At 42.6% G+C, this 20,819-nt stretch overlaps 1 protein-coding gene across 3 annotated transcripts in view; it reads right to left on the bottom strand.

Moving 5' to 3' along the window:
• Nucleotides 1-20,819, bottom strand: part of LOC117550065 (pleckstrin homology domain-containing family G member 3) — a 32,070-nt gene extending 11,251 nt beyond the window's left edge. For all 3 annotated transcript variants that reach the window (XM_034222359.1, XM_034222360.1, XM_034222361.1), the window contains exons 1-4: nucleotides 20,612-20,819; nucleotides 14,754-14,821; nucleotides 5,274-5,803; nucleotides 1,321-1,421 (exon numbers count right to left, since the gene is read on the bottom strand). In XM_034222359.1, coding sequence (XP_034078250.1) covers nucleotides 1,321-1,421; nucleotides 5,274-5,803; nucleotides 14,754-14,802 — 680 coding nt within the window. In that variant the 5' untranslated portion in view covers nucleotides 14,803-14,821; nucleotides 20,612-20,819. The remainder of the gene's footprint in view (nucleotides 1-1,320; nucleotides 1,422-5,273; nucleotides 5,804-14,753; nucleotides 14,822-20,611) is intronic.

Genomic DNA, 20,819 nt, shown 5'->3' with positions numbered 1-20,819 from the left:
AGTACAGGTTAGCTCTGAGTGTTAGCGATGCTAATGTGAACACCTACCATATTACGTCCAAAACAGTCGGGCATTTTTTCTGATAGCAACTTTCTGATAGTGCTGTGATATTACGTCATATCGGACACAAATCTGTTTCAGCTCCGTTGTTCCCCCGTTTTTAGAGATTTGGGTACGGAGGAAAAGAGAGAGGGTTTTATTTTCTGACGCTGCGTGAGTTCCCCGACACACCGGGGACACATCTTTATGTATAAAAGACATCAAAAAGTGCATTTTGCATGATACTGTAGGTCCCCTTTAAAAATTGGAATTTTTTTTAAATGGTGCAATATCAAAAATCGCAGGAAAAGATCCGGCATACAAATCATAATATTATAAATATGAAGTGTATTATAAATATGAGTGAAAAAAACCTCTTTAATTAGTACATATCTCTGCAAAAAATGAAATCACGTTTAACATATCTTTCAATGAAAATGAAAAAAACGTTTGCAAAATGAATTCCCTCCAATCATATTATATGCATAATATCTCAAAAATAATCGCAAGTTAAATATATTTGTTCTCCAAATGGTTCGAATCGGCTGTTTAGCTATCTTCAGTGCTAACTTTTGGAGATCACAGCTTCCCAGTACAGTTTGACAAGAAAGATATGTCCCTTTAGATCCTAAATCTGTCAGAATCTGTCTTGTACAGCTGGTTAGAATTTCATCAGAAAGTAATAAGGAATCAAATTATCCCCGTTTGTGGTTCAGAGCTGTACCATAGCCTTGGCATTACCGGGGAGGCTCCTTGCTGTGAGAGGAGAGAGGAATGTTAATGTGTGTTTTGGCAAGCAGTGTGGTCAGCAATGAGTACTTGCTGACATAAATGCGAAGCAAGCATTTCCCCGATTCTGTGATATCTGCAGGAGTGTGTGTGGTGTAAAGTCTGCAGGAGTGTGTGTGGTGTAAAGTCTGCAGGAGTGTGTGTGGTGTAAAGTCTGCAGGAGTGTGTGTGGTGTAAAGTCTGCAGGAGTGTGTGTGGTGTAAAGTCTGCAGGAGTGTGTGTGGTGTAAAGTCTGCAGGAGTGTGTGTGTGGTGTAAAGTCTGTCCTTCCTTCCATCCATTTCGTGTCAGTGTAAGAAATAGCAGCGACAAGTGAAATAACAGCATGCATTCTTAACATTCTTTTATTATCTTACAATAGAACATTATATTACATACACACAGTATGTACGACCTTTGCCTGGCTACCATGAAACTCAATCATAACACAAATTAGATGGAGATGTAGTATGGTTAGAATGCTCTTTGTGTTAGTATTGTGTGTGTGACTCACCTGTTGAACTCATAGATGTCCTCTATGTTCCCAAACAGGCCACACACTTGCTCTGGCCGTATAGGAAGGTTATTCATATCGATAATGTAAGCCAAGTAGTCCTGGAAACACAGCAGAAATGAAGTTATATATGATCTGTTGACATATTGAGTCATGCAGGAATTCAGAATTCTTACCAGTAGAGGGAGCATGTATGTTGAACAACAGCACCCTCCTTGTGTTCCTGTTACATCCTCTATGATGTTTCCCTATGACATTTGGTCTGATCAAGTGACTCCTACAGTTGTGGGGCTGAATGACATGTGATCTAATGTAACCTATATAAAGAAGGATAACATCATGATTTCAAGGCTTACTTATTATTTCGGTTTAATAAAAAGACAGTTTTTCACATACAATTGATGTGATTTTTAAAAGGATCCTTTTAAGGATTTGTTCCGTTGACTTGAAGCCAGTGTTACTGTCTGGAAGAGGCTCTGTGGTACCCAGACCGTAAACATCACAACAGCCTGTTCCCTTCCCCGTATCAGACCCCCCCCCCCCCCAGGATCCCAAGAGTATTCAGTAGTAGATACAAATATCAACAAAAAAAACACAGGAAATAAACGTGCCAGCATCTGGATGATTATCCTCCCTTGTGGGTCAATTACACGCTCATGTGGCAAACAAACATCTCCAAACAAGTGGAGGAGTAAGTTGACGAGAGGCAAACACGCACACACGCAGCGACTATATAAAGAGCATACCAGTAAACAGCCTGTACACACAGCCAGCCTCCCAGACGATGTCACACACACACACCATGTATACATCACTTCAGGGGACATTACATTGAATTACATGCATTTCCTGGAGACTTATCCTAACCTTAACCATAACATGCCTAACCCTAACCAAGTATTCACCCTAAAATGAATGATTCCCCTTATGGGGACCTCCAATTTGTCCCCATAAGGGAGGAGAGTCCCCACACGTGACTGTGTAAACAGATTTAGGTCCCCACACACACACACACACACACACACACACACACACACACACACACACACACACACACACACACACACCACACACACACACACACACACACACACACACACACACACACACACACACACACACACACACACACACACACACACACACCACACACACACACACACACACACACACACACACACACACACACCACACCACACACACACACACACACACACACACACACACACACACACGGGGGGGGGGTAGTCATCACTGAATGAACTGCTGTCAGTCATGGAATGAGAATTCCAGTGCAGTGAGAGCAATGCTGACTTGCAGTCGGCAGGGCGTCTCATAGTCTCCTATAGAAAACTCGCTGCCAGTGTTCATACCATAAACATGTGACCTTTAGCTTAGCGTCAGAGGTTTGATGCTATGTTTGTATTCTAAACTATGTATGTATCTTACAGTGCTGCATGCCGAGCTGTTTAAAGAATATGAAAGGCTATTTTGTCCTTTTTAATGCTGTTATAGGTCAAATTAAAAAAGCACTGACTACATTCTTGATCAACTATGTTGAGTATGATTTCTCTGGGTGTGTTTGGGCCAGGTGTTGGGATGTCTTTGGACATGCAAGACCAGCTGGGATAAACAGCTGTTCTTACAACTTGATTTCATGGATAGACAGATGATTTGAGGATTAGGGACAAGATCTAAAAGGGAAAGAGGACAACAGCTGCCAGATAGCTCAGTGTCAATATCAAGTGGAAGCTTTTGATTAGTTTGCTAAAGGGACAATGCCAAAATGAGAGAAGAGTTTCACACGTCTCCGTCAGATTCAAGGCTTGGTGTGAAATTAAATTGAGCTGCAGGGGATCATTTTGATTGAAGCCATACTGTAATCATAAAAGGATAAAGGATACAACTGTACTAGACTGTGTTCCCACACTGTAGCCTATAGAAAAAACTGTTTCTCTCCTTTCATCTGTGTTATTTCTCCAGTTGGCGTAAAGATGGAGGTGTTTGTGTTGGCTTGGAGGGTTGGGGAGCTCAGTCTGAAGCTCTGTACAGGCCGGGGCCCGAGTGACCGGGGCCAGCGCCGGCTGCTTGATGGGCTGCTGCTCCTGTCAACTGAAATACTTAGAAGTCCTGGAAGTGTTTGTCAGGAGCAAGTCGTTACTCAAGCTGTTACGGGGGCAGCCATCCCTCCCACGGCAACTGCCAGACGCCAGCACGGACAAAGTGAGGAGAGGTGCTTGTTGGCTTTCTGCCAGTCAGACTCAGAAATACCTCACATGTTAAAGACATTACCCATAGTGCAGAGGAGATTGTTTAACAGCAGGGCGCTCCTGTTTCTATGCAGGAACGATTGAGAGCCTCTCGCTCTGGAAGTTGTTTCCAGATTACAACACGTTGAAGATGTGATAAGATGTAAGTGTTCTGTTGAGTGGGGGAATCATCCCTGGCACATTTTCATGCTTCACATTTCTGAGGGGAAGTTTCTGCTATCTTTGGCTAGGATCACAAAGCCCATGATTTCTGTCATGACAGAACTGCACTGTGTCTCAGTTTTGACTTTGTGATTGAACTCCAGATATGAGCACACTCCATAATCCCAGGCTACAGGCTGTAAACTTTCCCTGCACTGTAAATATACAGAACGGTTTATATACAACACTATGAACAGATCATAAAGTGCCCCAAAGCCTTCATCTACATGAAGTAGAAATATATAAACAAAGAACACAATTGCCAGATGTGTCAGGCATGCATTTTTCTCAACCGAGTGATTTGATTAGAAAGCAGAGGAAATCAGAAGGGATAATGGTAATGAAAATAAAATATAAAAATCCACTGGGTGATTTTACTCATTTGGGGCCACAAACCGCTGCTTGGAACACAGCAGACATTATTGGTTCTCAACAGCCATTGAGCCCCTTTCCCCGATTTTAGCTCCTAGCTGGCAACATGTAGTAAATCACCTCCAAAATGTGCTGCAGACATGGAGTCATAGCAGCACATTCATCCAAATTCAAGCATGTGCTTTAAATACACAGAACACTCGTGATTTACTCTCACTCAGTGGCGAACCGTCAGGGCCTTCAAGGTATTCAGAGAATACCCTGGAACACTCAGATAAAACAAACAAAAAAAATCGATTTAATTATATAAATAAAATGTAATCAAATGTATATAAAATGAATAAATGAGAATCGTATCCGTGTTGTTGATCTGTAATATTACAGTGTTACGTTGATTTGTTTGTCCTTCTCGGACCATGCACTACGCATTTCAGTGGTTTTGTGTTAGAAAAGAAAGCAACCAATCAGATCTTGTTCTGGGTCTCTGGGTAGAATATCCTTCAACAAGGTATTCTACATCCTTGATCGAATGCCCTGGCCGTTGCACTGAATGAGAGCGTACGTTTGGACTGACAGTTTGATCAACCAATCATATAGTGATTTGTAGCCAATGGGCGTATTCTTTCAGAGTTTCCCTCGGTTCCAGGGTATTCTAGAAGGCCTGTTAGTTAACTGGCTCGAGACAGAGGATCTATGAATGCGACGAAGCAATTCATGCCGTTTTATTGTTTTTAACGTTGAAATGACAAGTGCAACAGGTGAAGATGAAGTTGTTGCGGAATCGTTGTGAGTACCCTTTTCAAGACGACAATTCAGTGAAAAGACGGACATTATAATGCTGCAGAGGGGGTGGGGGGTGTGTGTGTCTACAGAAGGTCCAGTTGTGATAGACACGGTTCGCCACTGCTCTCACTAAAATGCAGGTCACCCTTGAAAAAGAGATCTTTTGATCTCAAGGGGCTTTCACCTGGTTAAATAAAGGCTACAAACAAACAAACAAACAAACAAACAATATCAGATGGTTGGCTAAAGCTGAATACTTGGCTGACAACACCAACTGAGACGGAACATTTAAATACAGTAGTCAGCATAACCCTAACATCCACTCACCTCCACGATGCTGCGCAGGTCCTGGACGTACATGCGCTCTGTCTCAATGATCTCCATGACAACACGATCCACATAGGTCAGCTTTGGGTTGGGCGCCATGGCGTGCGTGACGACAGGCGAGTGGTGGATATGAGGTACTTTGCCGCTGGCCTTCCTGTTGGAGGTGGCGTTGTTGTTGTTCCACTGGTGGCTGATCACCCGGGGCTCCAGCCGCTCCTGCCAGCGGCCCCTAGAGCAGCTGAGGGTTGGACTCCGCTCTCTGGTGCTGTCTGCTGGGCTCAGCTCCAAGTCTATGTCCTCCTCGCTTTGTATAGGTGGGGTGGTGGACGAGGGAAGAGCTACGGTGCTCCCGAAAGTGCTGCGGCTGTCTCGGGACGACCCAGAGGACAGGGTGGACACGAGGCTCACTGGACGGTCACCCTCTCCGTCCAGTGGCTCCACAAATAGCCGGCTGTAGCAGTCTGGGCCCAAGTCAACGTTTGCCTGGACATGTTCACCGGTGGAGAGGGGCGATGACAACTGAGGAGATTCTGGGAGAGGTGAGAGGAACACAGACAGAAGGAAGGTGTCAGGGTTTGAGAGGCAGATCTTGGCGAGGCCACCTTAAAATGCTGAGGGTCTTAGTTACACACATTTTGGTTTGAGTAGCACGTAAGAACACCTGCTGTTTTATTGGTTTATTTCAGTTGTAGTTTATGGTAGGAAACTCACGTAGCCTGCTTTTTTGCAGCAATGTAATTAATCAAATGTCCACCTGTGCATGCCACAGCCGCCCTGTAACTAACCTTCTGTGCAGCTGCACTAAGTGTTTGACTTGACGAACCAAGATGACAAGGCCATTAGTAAACCATGCAGATAGATATTTATATTGCTCATTTAGTTTCTTATAAAAAACACGATGTATCCCATCTTTGGTAGTATAGTTCTATGGATAGAAAATATAATAATGATCTTAATGATGACGAATAACAGCAAGGCTACAACTGCATTAAAGCACTGTCTGGAAACAACTTTAGATAAATAGTATTCTAGTTACATTGAGCAGACTACTACAAATCAATAAAAGACAGCTCAGAGCTCTGTGTTCTCACTCCCACACAGAGGACTGGTTTACAGTAAAAGGACTTGCTCAAATCATTACTGACATGTTCTAACTTAAACACTGCCTATTTTATGGAAAACCAAGCCATTTCCTCTTTTTCACTCGACTGCTGAACCTTGGAAAAACAGAGCGAGGGAAAACTGACGGGAAGAAAAAAAAGGGGAAGGGTACCAGCAGCTTTGTTTAGGTGTCCTTATTGCCCTACGCTTAAGAGAAATGGAATCCATATTGTATTTCACATCCTTCCTGGCTGAGTTGGGAATTTTCCTCACAGCGTTTCCTATATATATGAAGTCATGGTGGTGTGAGAATGGAGAATTGAGTGGCCACTGTGGCAAAGAGCTCCATTTCCTGAAATATTTGCAGTGCAAAGGGGTCAGAACCGTTTGGCCAAGCTAAAGAAATAAAGCTTTGTCGCATCATTTGACTTCAGGCTAATAAATGGAAATCTATGAGGCACAATCATTAACATTAACAGGTAATGCCGAGTGGGGATGGAGAGCGTTGTTTGGTTTTAATAGTCCACAGATGTCAAGAGCCTGAAATACACTCTCATTCACCAGTGTTGACAAGCTTGTAACATGAATATGTTCATCATTACATGTGAATCGTTGGACCTGGCCCACAGATGATAACACAAACCTGATGTGTCAGCAGAACTGTATTTCATCAATCTGTAGGAAGCTGCAAGCACGATTTACAAGCATGCTAACTTGAATGATCTCCTATGTGCAGTTTAAAGACTACAATGTTTTACAGCTCTCGATGGAATGGATTATTTTAAACAAGACAAATATTTAACATGAGAGCATGGGAACTGAAAGTGCTCAAAGTAAGTGATTTAGGAAGTCTTGAAAAAAATATCTGATATGCAGCCGGATGAAGGGCTCCGCATGAGGAATTAAACAGCATTTCAGTTCATTCACACACACAAACACACACACCTTCTGGCATTCTCAAACTTTCCATGAGTCAGTCCTGAGCTCATGAGAGTCTTGTTCACGCTGTACAACTTGCTCCCCACCAAGCCCTCTCGACAACACAGTTCCCATGCACAACCTCACTGGGAGAAAAGGATGAGCTGGCAAGCAGTCGCCGACCACTAGAGAAAATCTGTTTACGCTCCGTGACAAATCACAGGGTTGATGGTGCAAAGGGAGTGTAGAAGTGGTGAGCCATTACACTCACTAAGCCACTACGAATTAGAGTAAGGCATCTGCTTCCTTTGCAGCCTCTGCCTTTTTACATTTAGTTTGAGCTTTGCAGTGTCTGGTGTGTGAAACTCACTTCGGCCTTACTTCTTTTCAACACACCAAATCACCTCCTCAAATAATGCCAGCAAAAAAAGGACTTGCAAAAATCAACACGATGTTTACACAGTTTCAACACTCTTCTAGCTATTATATAATAAGTGCCAAAACAAGACGTCTCACTGAACTGTAAAAACTAGACGGTGGTATGTGTATCTAAAGCTTCAACACTTGACTTCAGCACCAGCTCAGCTTCAGATACTACATCTACAGACAGGAATGATCTATTTGGCTGATACCACAAGTCACAGGTTTCTGGGAGAAAGAGGAGTGGTGGAAGAATGCAAATGATCTGGACAACATACAGGTTTATGATAAGTGGAGCGCGAGTTCCCGTGCCAGTCCCCCAGTTATGATACCGTTTCTACCCAAACACGTAATAATAAGCAACTATTAATGTATAGAGTAGACAATGTAAAAGCTTCTTGAGTCTCTTCAGCATCTGTAAACGTTTATCACTTATTTCCACATTGTGCCACTCTGTTGTCAGATGTGGAGGAATTGTAACTGTTTTGTATCACATTTAGCTTTTAGTAAGTTTGTATCTAAAGCAAGCATGATCAGTACAATGAACTTTCTTTAGCGTTTTTGTTTTCAAATGAATAAAGGCTTTATATCAACAGAAAAAAAGAAAAGAAAAAAGAAAGCATGATCAGGCGGTTTTTCTAACATGTTACTTTTGTTAAATAGTTTGTATGTATTACTATAGTGTGTGTTCTGTGTGCCAGTTTTGTCATTAAAAATGTGTTCGCATTTTTTTGACTAAACAATTATGGATGCCTGAACATTGCCTTGATGGAAACCCATGGTTAACATTGATAAACTGTACTTACTGAACTAAACGTCACGTCATATTTAGGCTATTTTCCCATCAGCAACTGAGAGTGATTGAAGATAAGCACAGCTCTGACTGATTTAGGACCCCATTTGTTAACATTAACTTTAATGGTAGGAAAAATAGTTATTGGAATGCCTCCTTAAAATCCCAAATGCCAATGATGTTTTGGCAATAACTGTAGGGAAAGGTCTATACAAAGTAAGCACCCTAACAATGCCAGCTATCAGCACACAATGCTTCAACAAAAACAGTTTTTACTACCAATTGGCTATGGCCGTAACATCTAACATCTGCACACAAACATACATATTTGAGCACATTCTTACTATTCACCTGTCAGTGTTTAATTATCTAGATCATAGCAACGACAGCAGCTAAAAATCATTACACAGGGAATTTGTATAGAGATGTAACAGCTCAGTGGACAGACCTTTACATTGTTACTTACACATAATGGTTGCATAGTTAAGTAAATGGCCCAGCACGACATTTCCATTTCAGTCCAGCCATATATTTCACAAAGTAAACCACTTCAACGAAACACAACACTCCTTTGTTTCAGTGCTGCATCAACACTTACAGAGATATAACCATTAACCAAGTCAAGGCTAGAGAGATAGTGTAGTATTTGGGTTACATTTCAGGCAGACTCACAGCACTTTTTGAACGTCCAGTTATTCTCAACAAACTCCCAGCAAGACCATTAACTAAGTGTTTTGAGAATTGTATCCTTAATGGGTTACGTTATATCAGCTGCCCGTGTGTGAACATCGCTAAAAGGAAGAATGGTTGGAATTCCAGATTAAAAACCCTGCCAAACCCCTCATTGTAATTCTTTGAATTCCAGTTTCCTGTCTGTTAAGCTGAGGCTAACATCTACAGACAAAAGGTGTGTTGGTGCTACAAGCATGACCTTGCCTTCTCTATTGTTGCTTCCCTCAATCCAAATCCCCTGGATAGTGGCTCGTTTTAATGCAGTGCTGGCGTACGCTAATACAACATGTAACCTTAAAGTAGTTGTGAATGTTTCCGAGTGTTAAAAAAAGGTAAAATAAAACAGCTTACCAGTTCAGGTACCCTTTGGTTGAGGATAAAATCATTGAGTGCGAGGGGTGTAAATGATAAAGAAATGGATGTAAGGGATGGGACAGGTGATTTAGAGGAAATGCTTCCGTTTCATTGCTACAAGCAGACATTCACTCACTGAGGGGCTCAATGACTAAGCAGTCTAGAACTAATAATGCAAAGTCTACATTTCAGTCTGAGCTTATCATGCAGCTAACAAAGCAGACAGTTCATAAACGTGTCCGCCTCTGACATCACGGTTAAATGAATGACATGCAGAGCCTAATAAGGTGGTGAAGAAGGTGAATGGAAACACTGAATTAAACCCTCCGCACCTGGTCGTTAACATTTCTAAAAGGCAACATGTACGACAGAGATGATCTGTATCCGTCTGACAATGTTGGTGTATGGGACACAAAGCATTCCTTCATAGCAAAAGCTTTCTGGCTTCTCTAAAAACAATCTAAGCATGTTTGGATAATGGCAGACATATCTAAGAAAAGGGTCTCCTACGTAAACACGTTTTCCAGATGAATGTTACCTCCTTTAGGAACATGATAAGCCACGGCATGCAGCAATGCTAAATCATGTGATGATGTGACTTGCGTTTCAAAAGTCCATGCAAACCAGCCCAATGCAAATTCTAGCCCGGGAAAGTTTTTGTTTCCTCCAAAGTCTGAAACTGCCCTTTTAGTTTGGTTATTCACCTTCTCTTCAGCGCTCACAACAGGATGACAGTAAAGTATGTTTGCGTACAGTACCTTGGTTCAAGGTATTAGGAAACAAACTAGACACAAACAAGTTAATAACAAGTTCAGTGTAAAAATTATAGTGCACAATGGGAAATGGAAGACTTCGACAACAGATAATAGGAATTCCTTTCAAGTTGAATTATTATGTGTCGAAGATATTTCTAATAACAAATCTATAAATAAAACACACTCATTATTCTTCCTTGAAGTTTATGATTGCTGACTCACCAAGGAGGGAAACCTGAAGGAACAAGGTGTCAAAGTCCTGGAAGATTTCTAAATCGCCTTCTTCAATCCCTCACACTCCTGTGACCAGACTCAAAATATGATGAACGATGAGTGTGCACTGCACAGTGAAAGAGGTGCTCATTGAAGACACACCTTAAGACTACTTCAGATGAACTTACTGGGAAGCAAAGTCAAAACTTTATTTGATTATTTCCCTTTGAAACTCAAAAATAAAGCTGGCTTGTGACATTTTGTTTTTTAACCAAAGCAGAGGCAAAGAAACAGGAACAACAAAGACTATATCTAATCAGCATGCAAATGCTTATCCTAAAGCTGCAGGAGCACTTTCAGGGAAGGACGTTCCCTCTCTCTCCACTGGAAAACTGTTGGCAGATAACACTAGCCATGCGTCGGTTGCATCAGTGTTAAGCTGCGCTGTGTTTTCCTGAGCGTCGCAATAAGAGAGTGAGAGCACTGTGGACAGAACATCCCACTGACAGAAACAAGCCCCTGCCTGCTCTGTGAGTAATACCTCACACAGCCCCTCCTGCTTGATTCACATTGACTCATGTATCAATAGGTGATGAATTGAAACCCAGCGGACATTGATTCACTTCTTGCATAATTCCTCTAGACACTAGCCTGATCGTACCTGCATCTGCATGATCAATGCTGATACAACTGTGAAGTATTGGTCCAGTTTCATCACATTGAGTCATGCAGGAAGAGCACTCCTTGTTTCCTGGGTGCCTGGCACTGCCTTGACAGCTTCATACATTACTTCAATACCCGTAGGCAAAACTGTTTTTTTATGACTGCTGGTAATGTACCTCACTTACTTAAAAACCTTTCTTGCAACATACCATAAAAACATGGTTTAAAGCTGCTGTCTTTTCACTTGCTTTATTTTGTATGTGCTAGCATAGAGTAAATTCTTTCTTAAGAGATATTTCACTTCCTCACATTAAAGCATGTAACCAGGTGGACAATCCTAGTTCCTAATTGGCTGATTAGTATGTTCACTAACAAGCAAAGAAAAAAAAAACAACAACTTCAAAACGGCTCTTGCGGCGACCGCTAATCTGCGAACTCTTTCAGAGCCAAGTGCACAGTGTGTGACCCCGATTCTCCTCGGGGGATAAAGGGGGCCGTGTGTTGCAATACATCTTAATACGAAATAAAATACTTCCGCCCCTCAAGATCCACTCTGAACTTCCTTCTTCAACACCCCCCCCACAAATCCTCCGGCACTCCCGCGGAGGCTGTAGGGAGACGGGGAGGTAGTCTTTACTGATCCCCTTGGGAAAAACTCCTCCCCACCTGGCAACGGTGAATGGCGGCCCCTCAGGAAGGCAGGAGGCACAAGCACGTGGGGTTCCTCTGAGGATTAGGCCCAGAGTCTTCACAGACAATTATCAAACAGCATGAGTCAGAACGTTTGTGATTACACATCAAGACTGAGGGTATGGACTGATTTCTTATCTCTTCATAGAGTGGAAGAATTTGAGTCACTGTAGTGTTCATATATGTATAACATGATGGTTTGATTTACACCTGCCTTTGACCTCACAAGGAGATTTTAATGCTCAGTTAATGATTAGCCTGAAGGTAGGTAAATAAACGGCAGTGGACAACAGAGGCTGAGTACACACATGCAAACTGAACCTGCATTCCAGAAACACAGTCAAGGTCGAAACCTTATGCTGGGAAGATTGGGGGAATTCTGGTGTTTAAAAGTTAAACTAACTAGAGTTTTTGAAGCCTGCTAATTTCACTAATGTACTGAGCTCGATAGATTTTCTTTAATACCTGAAATGCTTGTGTTGTAAAAATGTGCTCTTGGATCAGACTACCAAAAGTCAACTTTAGGGTAATAATCAGAAAATATTATACTAAATGAAAGAACCATTATTTGTTTGTGGATTTAACCTTATAACATATAACAAACTAAACCAGGATGGTGTGAATAGGAACATTTACTTCCTCAGCATTAGAGAGCAACATGTTTTAGAGAGGCAGGATTCTTAAAGAACCAAAAGGACAAAAGCTCAAATGTAATCCTATAAACCTCGCCTGCACTGGCTCTTAAAGCATCCAGCTGTGCCAGCTAACCTCAATGCATAGGCATGTGATCATCCACTTAGGAGACTCCTCCATCAACAAGCCCCCCCTTTAAGAGCCCTTCAGGCATTAGGACACAGCCAGCTTTGGATCCATTCAAAACTCGCATCTCATCTGGACGACACACACCATCTGGGCCCTGAGGTGCGAGTCCTTTGTAAACTTTACCACCAATTTGACAGCCTACAACCAACCTGCTGTCATGTCCGCGGCACTCTGCAGAGTCCAGAGTCCACATGGGCTGTTGGCAGGACTGTGTGAAGTGTGCGTGTGGGGGGGGGAGGGGGGGGTCACGGAGGTACACTTAATTTACTTCCCATCGAGCTGTTTTATCACACACAGCGTAATAAAGAGTGTGATGCTGTTTCTACCTTGACTGACCCAGCAGTTACTTCCTTGTCTGTCGTGTGCATTACCACACAACAGGCAGCTATATGACATAATTATTAACTTAAGCAACACTAGCGAGTTTTTGTGGACGTGCATGACTTTAAAACTTAACAGGAGTTGCTGCTGGCTAACCTGAGCCCGCCTGTGATCAAAGCTACAGGCAGTTAAATAGAGCTTGAGTTCCAGTCCAGGAGCTCCATTGATAATCTCACTCAGATGCAGCCATCCCTGCCATCAAACATCTATATCCACCACCCTATGCCCATTGGTCTGGAAAAGCTGCGGTGAATGGAGATGATCCACCCGTCCCCCAGAATCCCTTTAAAGCAGTACATTCTGCACACACAGCTACATTCCTCCCAGAGGTTAAGTAGGTCAGAGGGAACCCTTATCTTTGAAAGGGATGCTTCTTGATGCCTCAGGTCTCTTGATGCCTGGCTGAGCAACTTTCATTAGATTGACAGGGTGAGACTTTTAAACCTAAGATTTTTCTCATGAAGTAATAAAAGTTTAGCCTAGGTGGAAAGTAAGAGTGGTAAAGTGGGTTCCTGTGGAGAAGTTGTTTCTCTTCTTAAATTGCATAGCTCTATCCAAAGCCTGCTGCTAGTGGTGAAAACGATAAAGTGCTTCTTTGATCATCAAAACTCTTTGACCAGTAGGAGGAATTGAAGATGGATAGGCAACCTTTTTATTGTTTACCTTGACCAGACACGGGGCGGCTTCCTTTAACCTCGTGCATTCCTCCTGCCTGTTAACCACATGCACTCATCACCTCACACAGATTACCAGCAGCCTCACCCCTCAATTACCATCAATCCATCCACGGCAGGGGCGGGTAGGTCAGTCACACTTTGACTCGCACAAAGTCTGAAAATGTATCGACTGCAAGTGGGTGTTCTCTGTAATGCCAAAATGATTTCGCACAGCTGCAAAATAAGCTGTGAGAACGTGTAGTTGGTGTAGAGTGGCCTTTTGAGGGAAATACAGACACTAATTTTCATGAGGGCGGCACACGTCTCCACCAGCCAAAAGCCTTCTCTGGCAAAAGCAGAACCAAAGGGACAAGCGCGGAGGAAAAAGGGAACCATTGACACAGTGCTATTATTCAGCCAAAGTAGAAGCCCAGCGCCAAATGTGTTCAGTAGAAAAGAGCGGAGGCGTGGGGGGGGTTGAGGGACAGAGCAGACAAACAGATACAAAGAGGCCCTGTGTCAATGCCGTAGTTCTCTGTGACTGCTGATAAAGAACGCTAAAATAATATGTCATTTGAGTTGTTCCCAGCATACAAGGTCAGCACCGCTGGCTAGACCAACCGTCTTGGCTGCCGGTGTTTCTGACACGTTCTGGTTTGATGTGCGAGTGTTCGGGGTTTCAGGGGTATGGAAGAGGTTGGCCGAGCTCCACAGGCCAACAAAGAGCCTCTCTGCCAGTCCCTACTGTAGGAGGGGATTCATTGCTCTCAGTTTATGCTTATACATTTCCTCCTTTCCAGTCCTTTTTTCCCCATTTACCTCTGCTGTATTTCTGTTATGTTAGTACACTGTCCTGGGTAACAAGATACACCATTAGAAATAACTCAACTTATAAAAACTCCATGCTATAAGGCTGGTTGATTCATGGGCAGCAATTACCAGAGCATTGGTCTTACTCTTATTTCGTTTGCATTGATCTTACCTTCCCCCATTGGGCCCTGGTAGAGAACAGAATGGGACCCCTCTGGCATGGCACTCAGGCCTCTGGAGCTGACAAAACAAAACATGAAGGGTCAAACCAAACAGGCGCTTCATGTAAGGGCTTACAGTACATCTTGCATGGCAATGTTTATCACAAAAAAAAGGCAATGTTTCTTTACTTTATGTTAAAGTTTCTTATTCTTTTGTCAAGTCAGTCATGCTTTGTCCCTGAATGCAAACTAGCTACAGTCAATTCAGGGGTTATATAAGAAGGAAATTCTTCCCATTCCCCGGGTCCCTGCTCTGCAGTGGCTCATGCCAGCCAATTGCTAATATATAGTGAAACTGGGGCTAAGGTATGCACAGCGGAGGCAAGCAACATTGATATGAGCTCATGCTAATCAGTCGAGAAGGGCCAGGAGGTTAGACAACAGCCTAAGTTAACATGAACTCAAGAGACGTAGTAGCTACAAAGTAAATGTTTTACATTAAAGTACCTCTGTTACTGCTATTTGAGCATGATTAATATTACGTATGCATCTTTAATTGAGGTTTAACTCAGAAAAAGCATTTAAAATTAATTAACAAAATGTTAATACTATATAAAATATTAATGTATGCTATATAAAATGAGTCTGACAGAAACAGACAAGCCCAGCAAAAACAAGTTCATTCTATATTTTAACCTAAAGTATTTGTAAACAAGTGTTAGAAATGAAGCTTTGTTACTTCAAAACAGGTCTCTCATTATTCGTGTGCCTGTCCAGGGAGATTACAGGTTCACCCTGGTGGCGTGTACTTCTCTAATCCCTCATGCCAGGCTGAGGCTGCGGTGCTGTTGATGATGAGGGGTTTCTCCTCAGAAACACTGCACGGCCAGTTTCTCACATCACTGCCTCTATGGCGCCTTACAACAAATTAACATGGACGACTGTGCATGAGAACTCGTCTCCTTGTGATTCCTGGTGAGCCTCCGGCCTTTTAAACACATTCTTAGACCAGCTAGATCAGAGGAGCAGGAATTCTTCAGGGATTAGGATGAGCATTGTTCATAGTGCGTTTGCTGGCCACTGTGCCGAGCTGACAGCCAGGCAGCCGAGGCCAAACTGAGACCACAGCCAGGAGCTGCGCCAATTAAGATGTGCAGGAATGCATGGAGGAAAGTCACAGAGCTGGATCCACACATTGAGATCACTGCTTCACTGTAGGCTTCCTGCAGCTGTAGAGCTCGTTTACTAGACTAACCCTAAAGCAAAGCTAAAGTTAATATGAAAAAAAGCTCTTATCCACCCTATCTAAATTAAATGTGGTTTGTTTTGAATGTTTTTGTTTCCCATTAGTAGCACTATGAAGAATGTAACAATGGTTCCCCATTTGTTTGTATCTCACACGAGAACACAAATGCAAGCATGTGGGCACATACTAACAGGATGACCATCATTTTTGATGCTTTCATAATAACCCACTCCCACAGTTTTGAAAAAAGATTGACAAATCCCACCTACATTACCATTTGTATATATTGTGCCTTCAGCGTGGATCTGACTGAAGTCAATAATCTTATCTATAGTATTCGTTTCATTTGTCCCCGAGGGGAAAATGGGTTGCAGCACATCACAAAGGCATTTAAAAAGATAAGACAATACGTCACTGACAACAACATAGACACAGATTAAAACAAACATAGAAAAGCAGATATCGGCAGACATGACAAGAAGTAGGCCCTCATTTGCGAATTGGGGATGTGGAAAGATTGTAGAGAAGTTCAACTAAGTTGAAAAGAAGAAATAATTTGATTAAAACTCTATCCAAGATCCATGTTTTGGTACTTGACCATCATCAGTAACAATCTGGAATAGCTGGCTAAAATCACTGATTAAACATTCAAATAAGTAGCTCAAAGTAATGAAGAAAATGTAATGAGCAAATTCCACTTGAATATAAGATTTCTTTTTTTTGTCATGTATGGCTTTGGGGTCCCTCAGACCTAACATGTTGGGAACTCTTGCTGTAAAACACGCACATGTACACTCATTCAAAGTAGGGCAGCTCACGTGTCTTCAAGAATGAGGCCTTCTCAAACAGCCTTTGACCAATTAATTTTCAAGAGACGGGTTAGTTTGTGTAACCTGCAGGAGTAGTATTCATGTTGAGGGTCAGGCTTTGAACTTGTCTCAGTGAACAGTGAACTAATACAATCCTGTTAATCCTGTCTACTATGACTGAACCAACCCGCTTGATGACCAGACCAAAACTATGCTAATCTGATTTTGGTCAATGAGAGGCTAGACTAGGGCTCAAAACGTAGGCTGTAGAAGTCTGGGTCTTAAAAATGTGTTTCTAACGTGTTACCAAAGACTGTTGGTAGATGTAGAAAAGGGTTTGGATGGAGAAAGTAAAAATGTCTAACAAGAAATATTACCGCCAATCTGAACACATCTGGACAGAATTCAAAGATCGTAACTCATTAACTTTCATCTCCTGTTTGCTGACATATGGCAGTTCCAAATCCTTGTTTTCCTAGGGAGGGGGCATGTCCAACTCAAATCCTAAAGAAAACACTACCTACAGGCTAACAGTCATGCCAAGCTGGCCACCTGTGCTTAAACTAGATGCCATTTCAACCAAATGGAGAGCATTTGGTTCCCACAGCTGACGTCTGCATTACCCGCAGCATGAACCTCCCGCATAGGAATCTGCAAGTTGCCCCTTAATTGAAGACAGATGCTACAAGAGCCAATCAGATGGTTATTAAAAGAAGGACCTTCAATGGATTACTTCTTTAGATGTGCTTGTTCCTTTAATCGTCAGGCTTGACATTGATCCTTGAATTCAAAGCCTGAATTCCTTTCTGTAAAAACACAGCAAACCGATAATTGAGGGCGACAGATGCTGGCCAAGATTCAGCACCCAGGCAAATAAAGGGAAATACATAGTCAAAAACATGCACCTTGAACCAAGACCTTAGTCCTGACACGTTAAAGTGAAAGGGTCCTCCTCAGGGTGTGATGACTATCTGGAGCATTTTTCACCATTCAAGGTCATGAGAGAAGTGAAACCCCTGAGTGTGTCTACAGAGGAAGCCAATGGGAAACTAGACTTCTGCTCTTCTGACACTTTCTCTGTCTCTACAGGAAGAAATAGACGGGGCACAGACAAGTCAGTGAGGATGTGACATTATTTAACCAAAAGAAAGCTTTACTAGAAGATGCCAAGATTTCTGCCAATTATTGGTCCGTTTAAACCTCCAAAGAAAACCCCCATACGCCAGTTGCTCTCTTTCCAACTAATGCTCGGAACTAATGAAAGTATCCAGCATCTGAGTCAAAAAGGACAGCCTAATCATCCATTTGTGCAACAATTAACAGCCCAAATTGATTTCTCTTCATGCGGAGCAAATGGTTTGGAGGAAAAGCTAAAAATAGCACCAGAGAATTCCGGCTGCTCTTCTCTCTCCCAGTCGGAGACCTGCTGGATCATGTTACACCGTCTGCCTCAACTAGGCCCACGAGAATCTGGAAGTATGACATAAGCCCCCTGGGATGTGTCCAGACAGACAGGGTGGTGCGGGTTTCATTAAGTCACCATCAGTCATGACGGATGTTTATGCTCAGAACAAATACAACTCAAACCTGGCATGGCAGGCAAGGTCCAGGGTCCTATACGGGCTCATTGAGACAGAGAGCCTTTATTATTTCAGCATTGGTGCCATGTTTATCTTGCAAGACCTTTCTCTCACCCTCTAACCCCGTCAGAAATATCCCCTGACAAACAGCCTTTCTGTTGGTGCCCTCTTTCCCACATTAGTCCTGCACTTTGTCACCCTGACACACAGGCCTTAAGAGACGAACAGCTTTTCATTCACAGGGGCAAACAATAAAACCCTCACGGTCTCTCTTCACCTCAATCAAATCCACAGCTTCCACAAAACAAGCACTGCCCTAACGCGTGACTTCCCACAGACACACAACACATGAGACCTCCTATTTTAGAGCGCTGCATTTTTGAGCATGCTGCGAAGATGGGTCTTTAAGTGATCCATCCAAATGAACACCCACAGGGCACAAGTTGTGAGGAGATTTGCTCATATGGCGCACGTACAACCGAGCCAAAATAGCCTTTAATGGGAAAATAATCATTCCCTGCTGTGCTGAAAAAGGAGTAAGAGCAATTTTCACCTCCCCATCAGTGACCTATTACCGCAGAATGCATACCTGGCAAGTGATGTTGGCAAGTACCATCTTATTTGGCAAACAGCAAGTGAAGACTTCCAGTTCTTTAAAGTTAGAAATGGTGGACAGCTAAAGGATAAGTAGTCCTCCATAACGTCCTGCAGTGTTAGGAGGGGAGACTAGGAGACTGCAGGGTAAAATGGGACGGCAAGTCTTCAAATAGAATTGGAGTGTACCCATTTAAAGATGCATTACACCATATTGCAGGCAAACAGCTCCCTTGTGCCTTTGTGCAGACTTGTCCACACACAGTAATAACAAAAGCAGTGTCCGGTCTCCCTGGGGTGTCTGGAATGCTAAATCACTTATGGCACACACTTTCAAACCAAAACAAAGTTGTCAAAGTCTTGTTTGAAGTCGAGCTTTAACGCATGCAATGTAATCCTAACTTTAACTTGCAATAGCCGGAACTTTACGGTCTCCTAAGATCAAGGTTTTTGCTAAGCAGCATCAAATAAGTGCTCATCCACTAAAGGACAAAAGAAGGCGACGTATAAAAAGCTCCCAAGCAGGTTTTTTTTAAAGTTATAAGATATAGATGAAACCACCCCAACATTCTGCAGCTCTGGTCATTTGATCACAGCTGCATCATACCGAGGAAGAAGGAATAATGTGCCAACTCTGAGATCCAAGATACACTGGGGCCGTTTCCTGTTCGGACCACCTGGGAGAGAGCACTGTTCATCGCATAGAGGCAACATTAATCTGAAATAATGATAAGGCGTTATTGTCTGAAAGGTCAAGTGAGGTCAAAAAGAGGTGGAAGATGGAACTTTTCACTGGTAACTGATTGATTGTGTCCCATTCTTCTCTCACAGCTGGGGAGGAAAGTCATTGACCTATGGAGAGCCTGCATTTGAAACCTCACTGGGGTGCTCATTAGAAAAGACAATTAGGATTGCTGGGGCCAAGTATGGGCACCATAGGGGGGAATGGGATGCACGGAAAGAGGAAATGACAAATGATTCAACTGCAGTGTGGATGTTAGTTTGTCGCACAAGTTAAATATGACATCAATGCCTAAGTGGAAAAAATATCAACCTCTTTAAAAAGCACACACAAAAAAAAGAGAATAGTCTCCAGCAGCTGATCAAAGGTCACTCAATTGAGAGTATTTTTTTCCAAAGACAAACACAACTTATCTGACCGAAACTCATGGTCCCTTCCAGAGCTTACAGTATATTATGCACGTTTTGACGTTTTCTGAAGCAAAAAAACCCTCTAAATCTGTATGCAATATCTGCAAATAATGGACTACAAATGCGTAGGAGTTTATTGAATGTTTTAGTTACATAACTCCAAAACGGTCTCTAGGCTGAATGCATAAGCACAAATAAACTCGTGCAGTTTGTTAGTAATTTCCACACCAACTTTGTTTAGCTTAAATTGATCAATGTTAAGCAGGTCAAATCAATTTAAAAACAAAAAGGTTAAAGACAAGCCAGAAAAGCTTCTAAAATGTCCTGTTTTGTTTTTTTAATCCCGCAAAAACACATTGTCAGTACCGACAGACAAACCACAGAAGAAGAATCCTCTTGACATGTGAACTAGCCTCACTGGAATCTTAGTTAACACTGAGTTAACGTCAGCTAAGATTTGGCAAAGTGGTCAAAAGCAGTTCACGTACCGAATTATCCAACTTCTTTCCTCCCGACGACTTCTGTCCTCAGTAAAACTTTCCTCTGCGCTTTCTTGATAAAAACCTTAAAGTTACTCCGGTGTTTTGTTTTTCTTCCACATGTTAAAAGCCCCTCAGACACGTCCAAGCAGCACGGGTCAGCCGCTCGCGCTGCATCAAACTAACTTAGCAAACACACAGTGCTGCATCTCTGAAG

Source organism: Gymnodraco acuticeps, unplaced genomic scaffold (genome assembly GCF_902827175.1).
Source record: "Gymnodraco acuticeps unplaced genomic scaffold, fGymAcu1.1, whole genome shotgun sequence".
NCBI classification, from domain to species: Eukaryota; Metazoa; Chordata; class Actinopteri; order Perciformes; family Bathydraconidae; genus Gymnodraco; species Gymnodraco acuticeps.
Note: the sequence above shows the minus strand (reverse complement) of the source record. Positions and strands in the feature narration are given on the sequence as shown.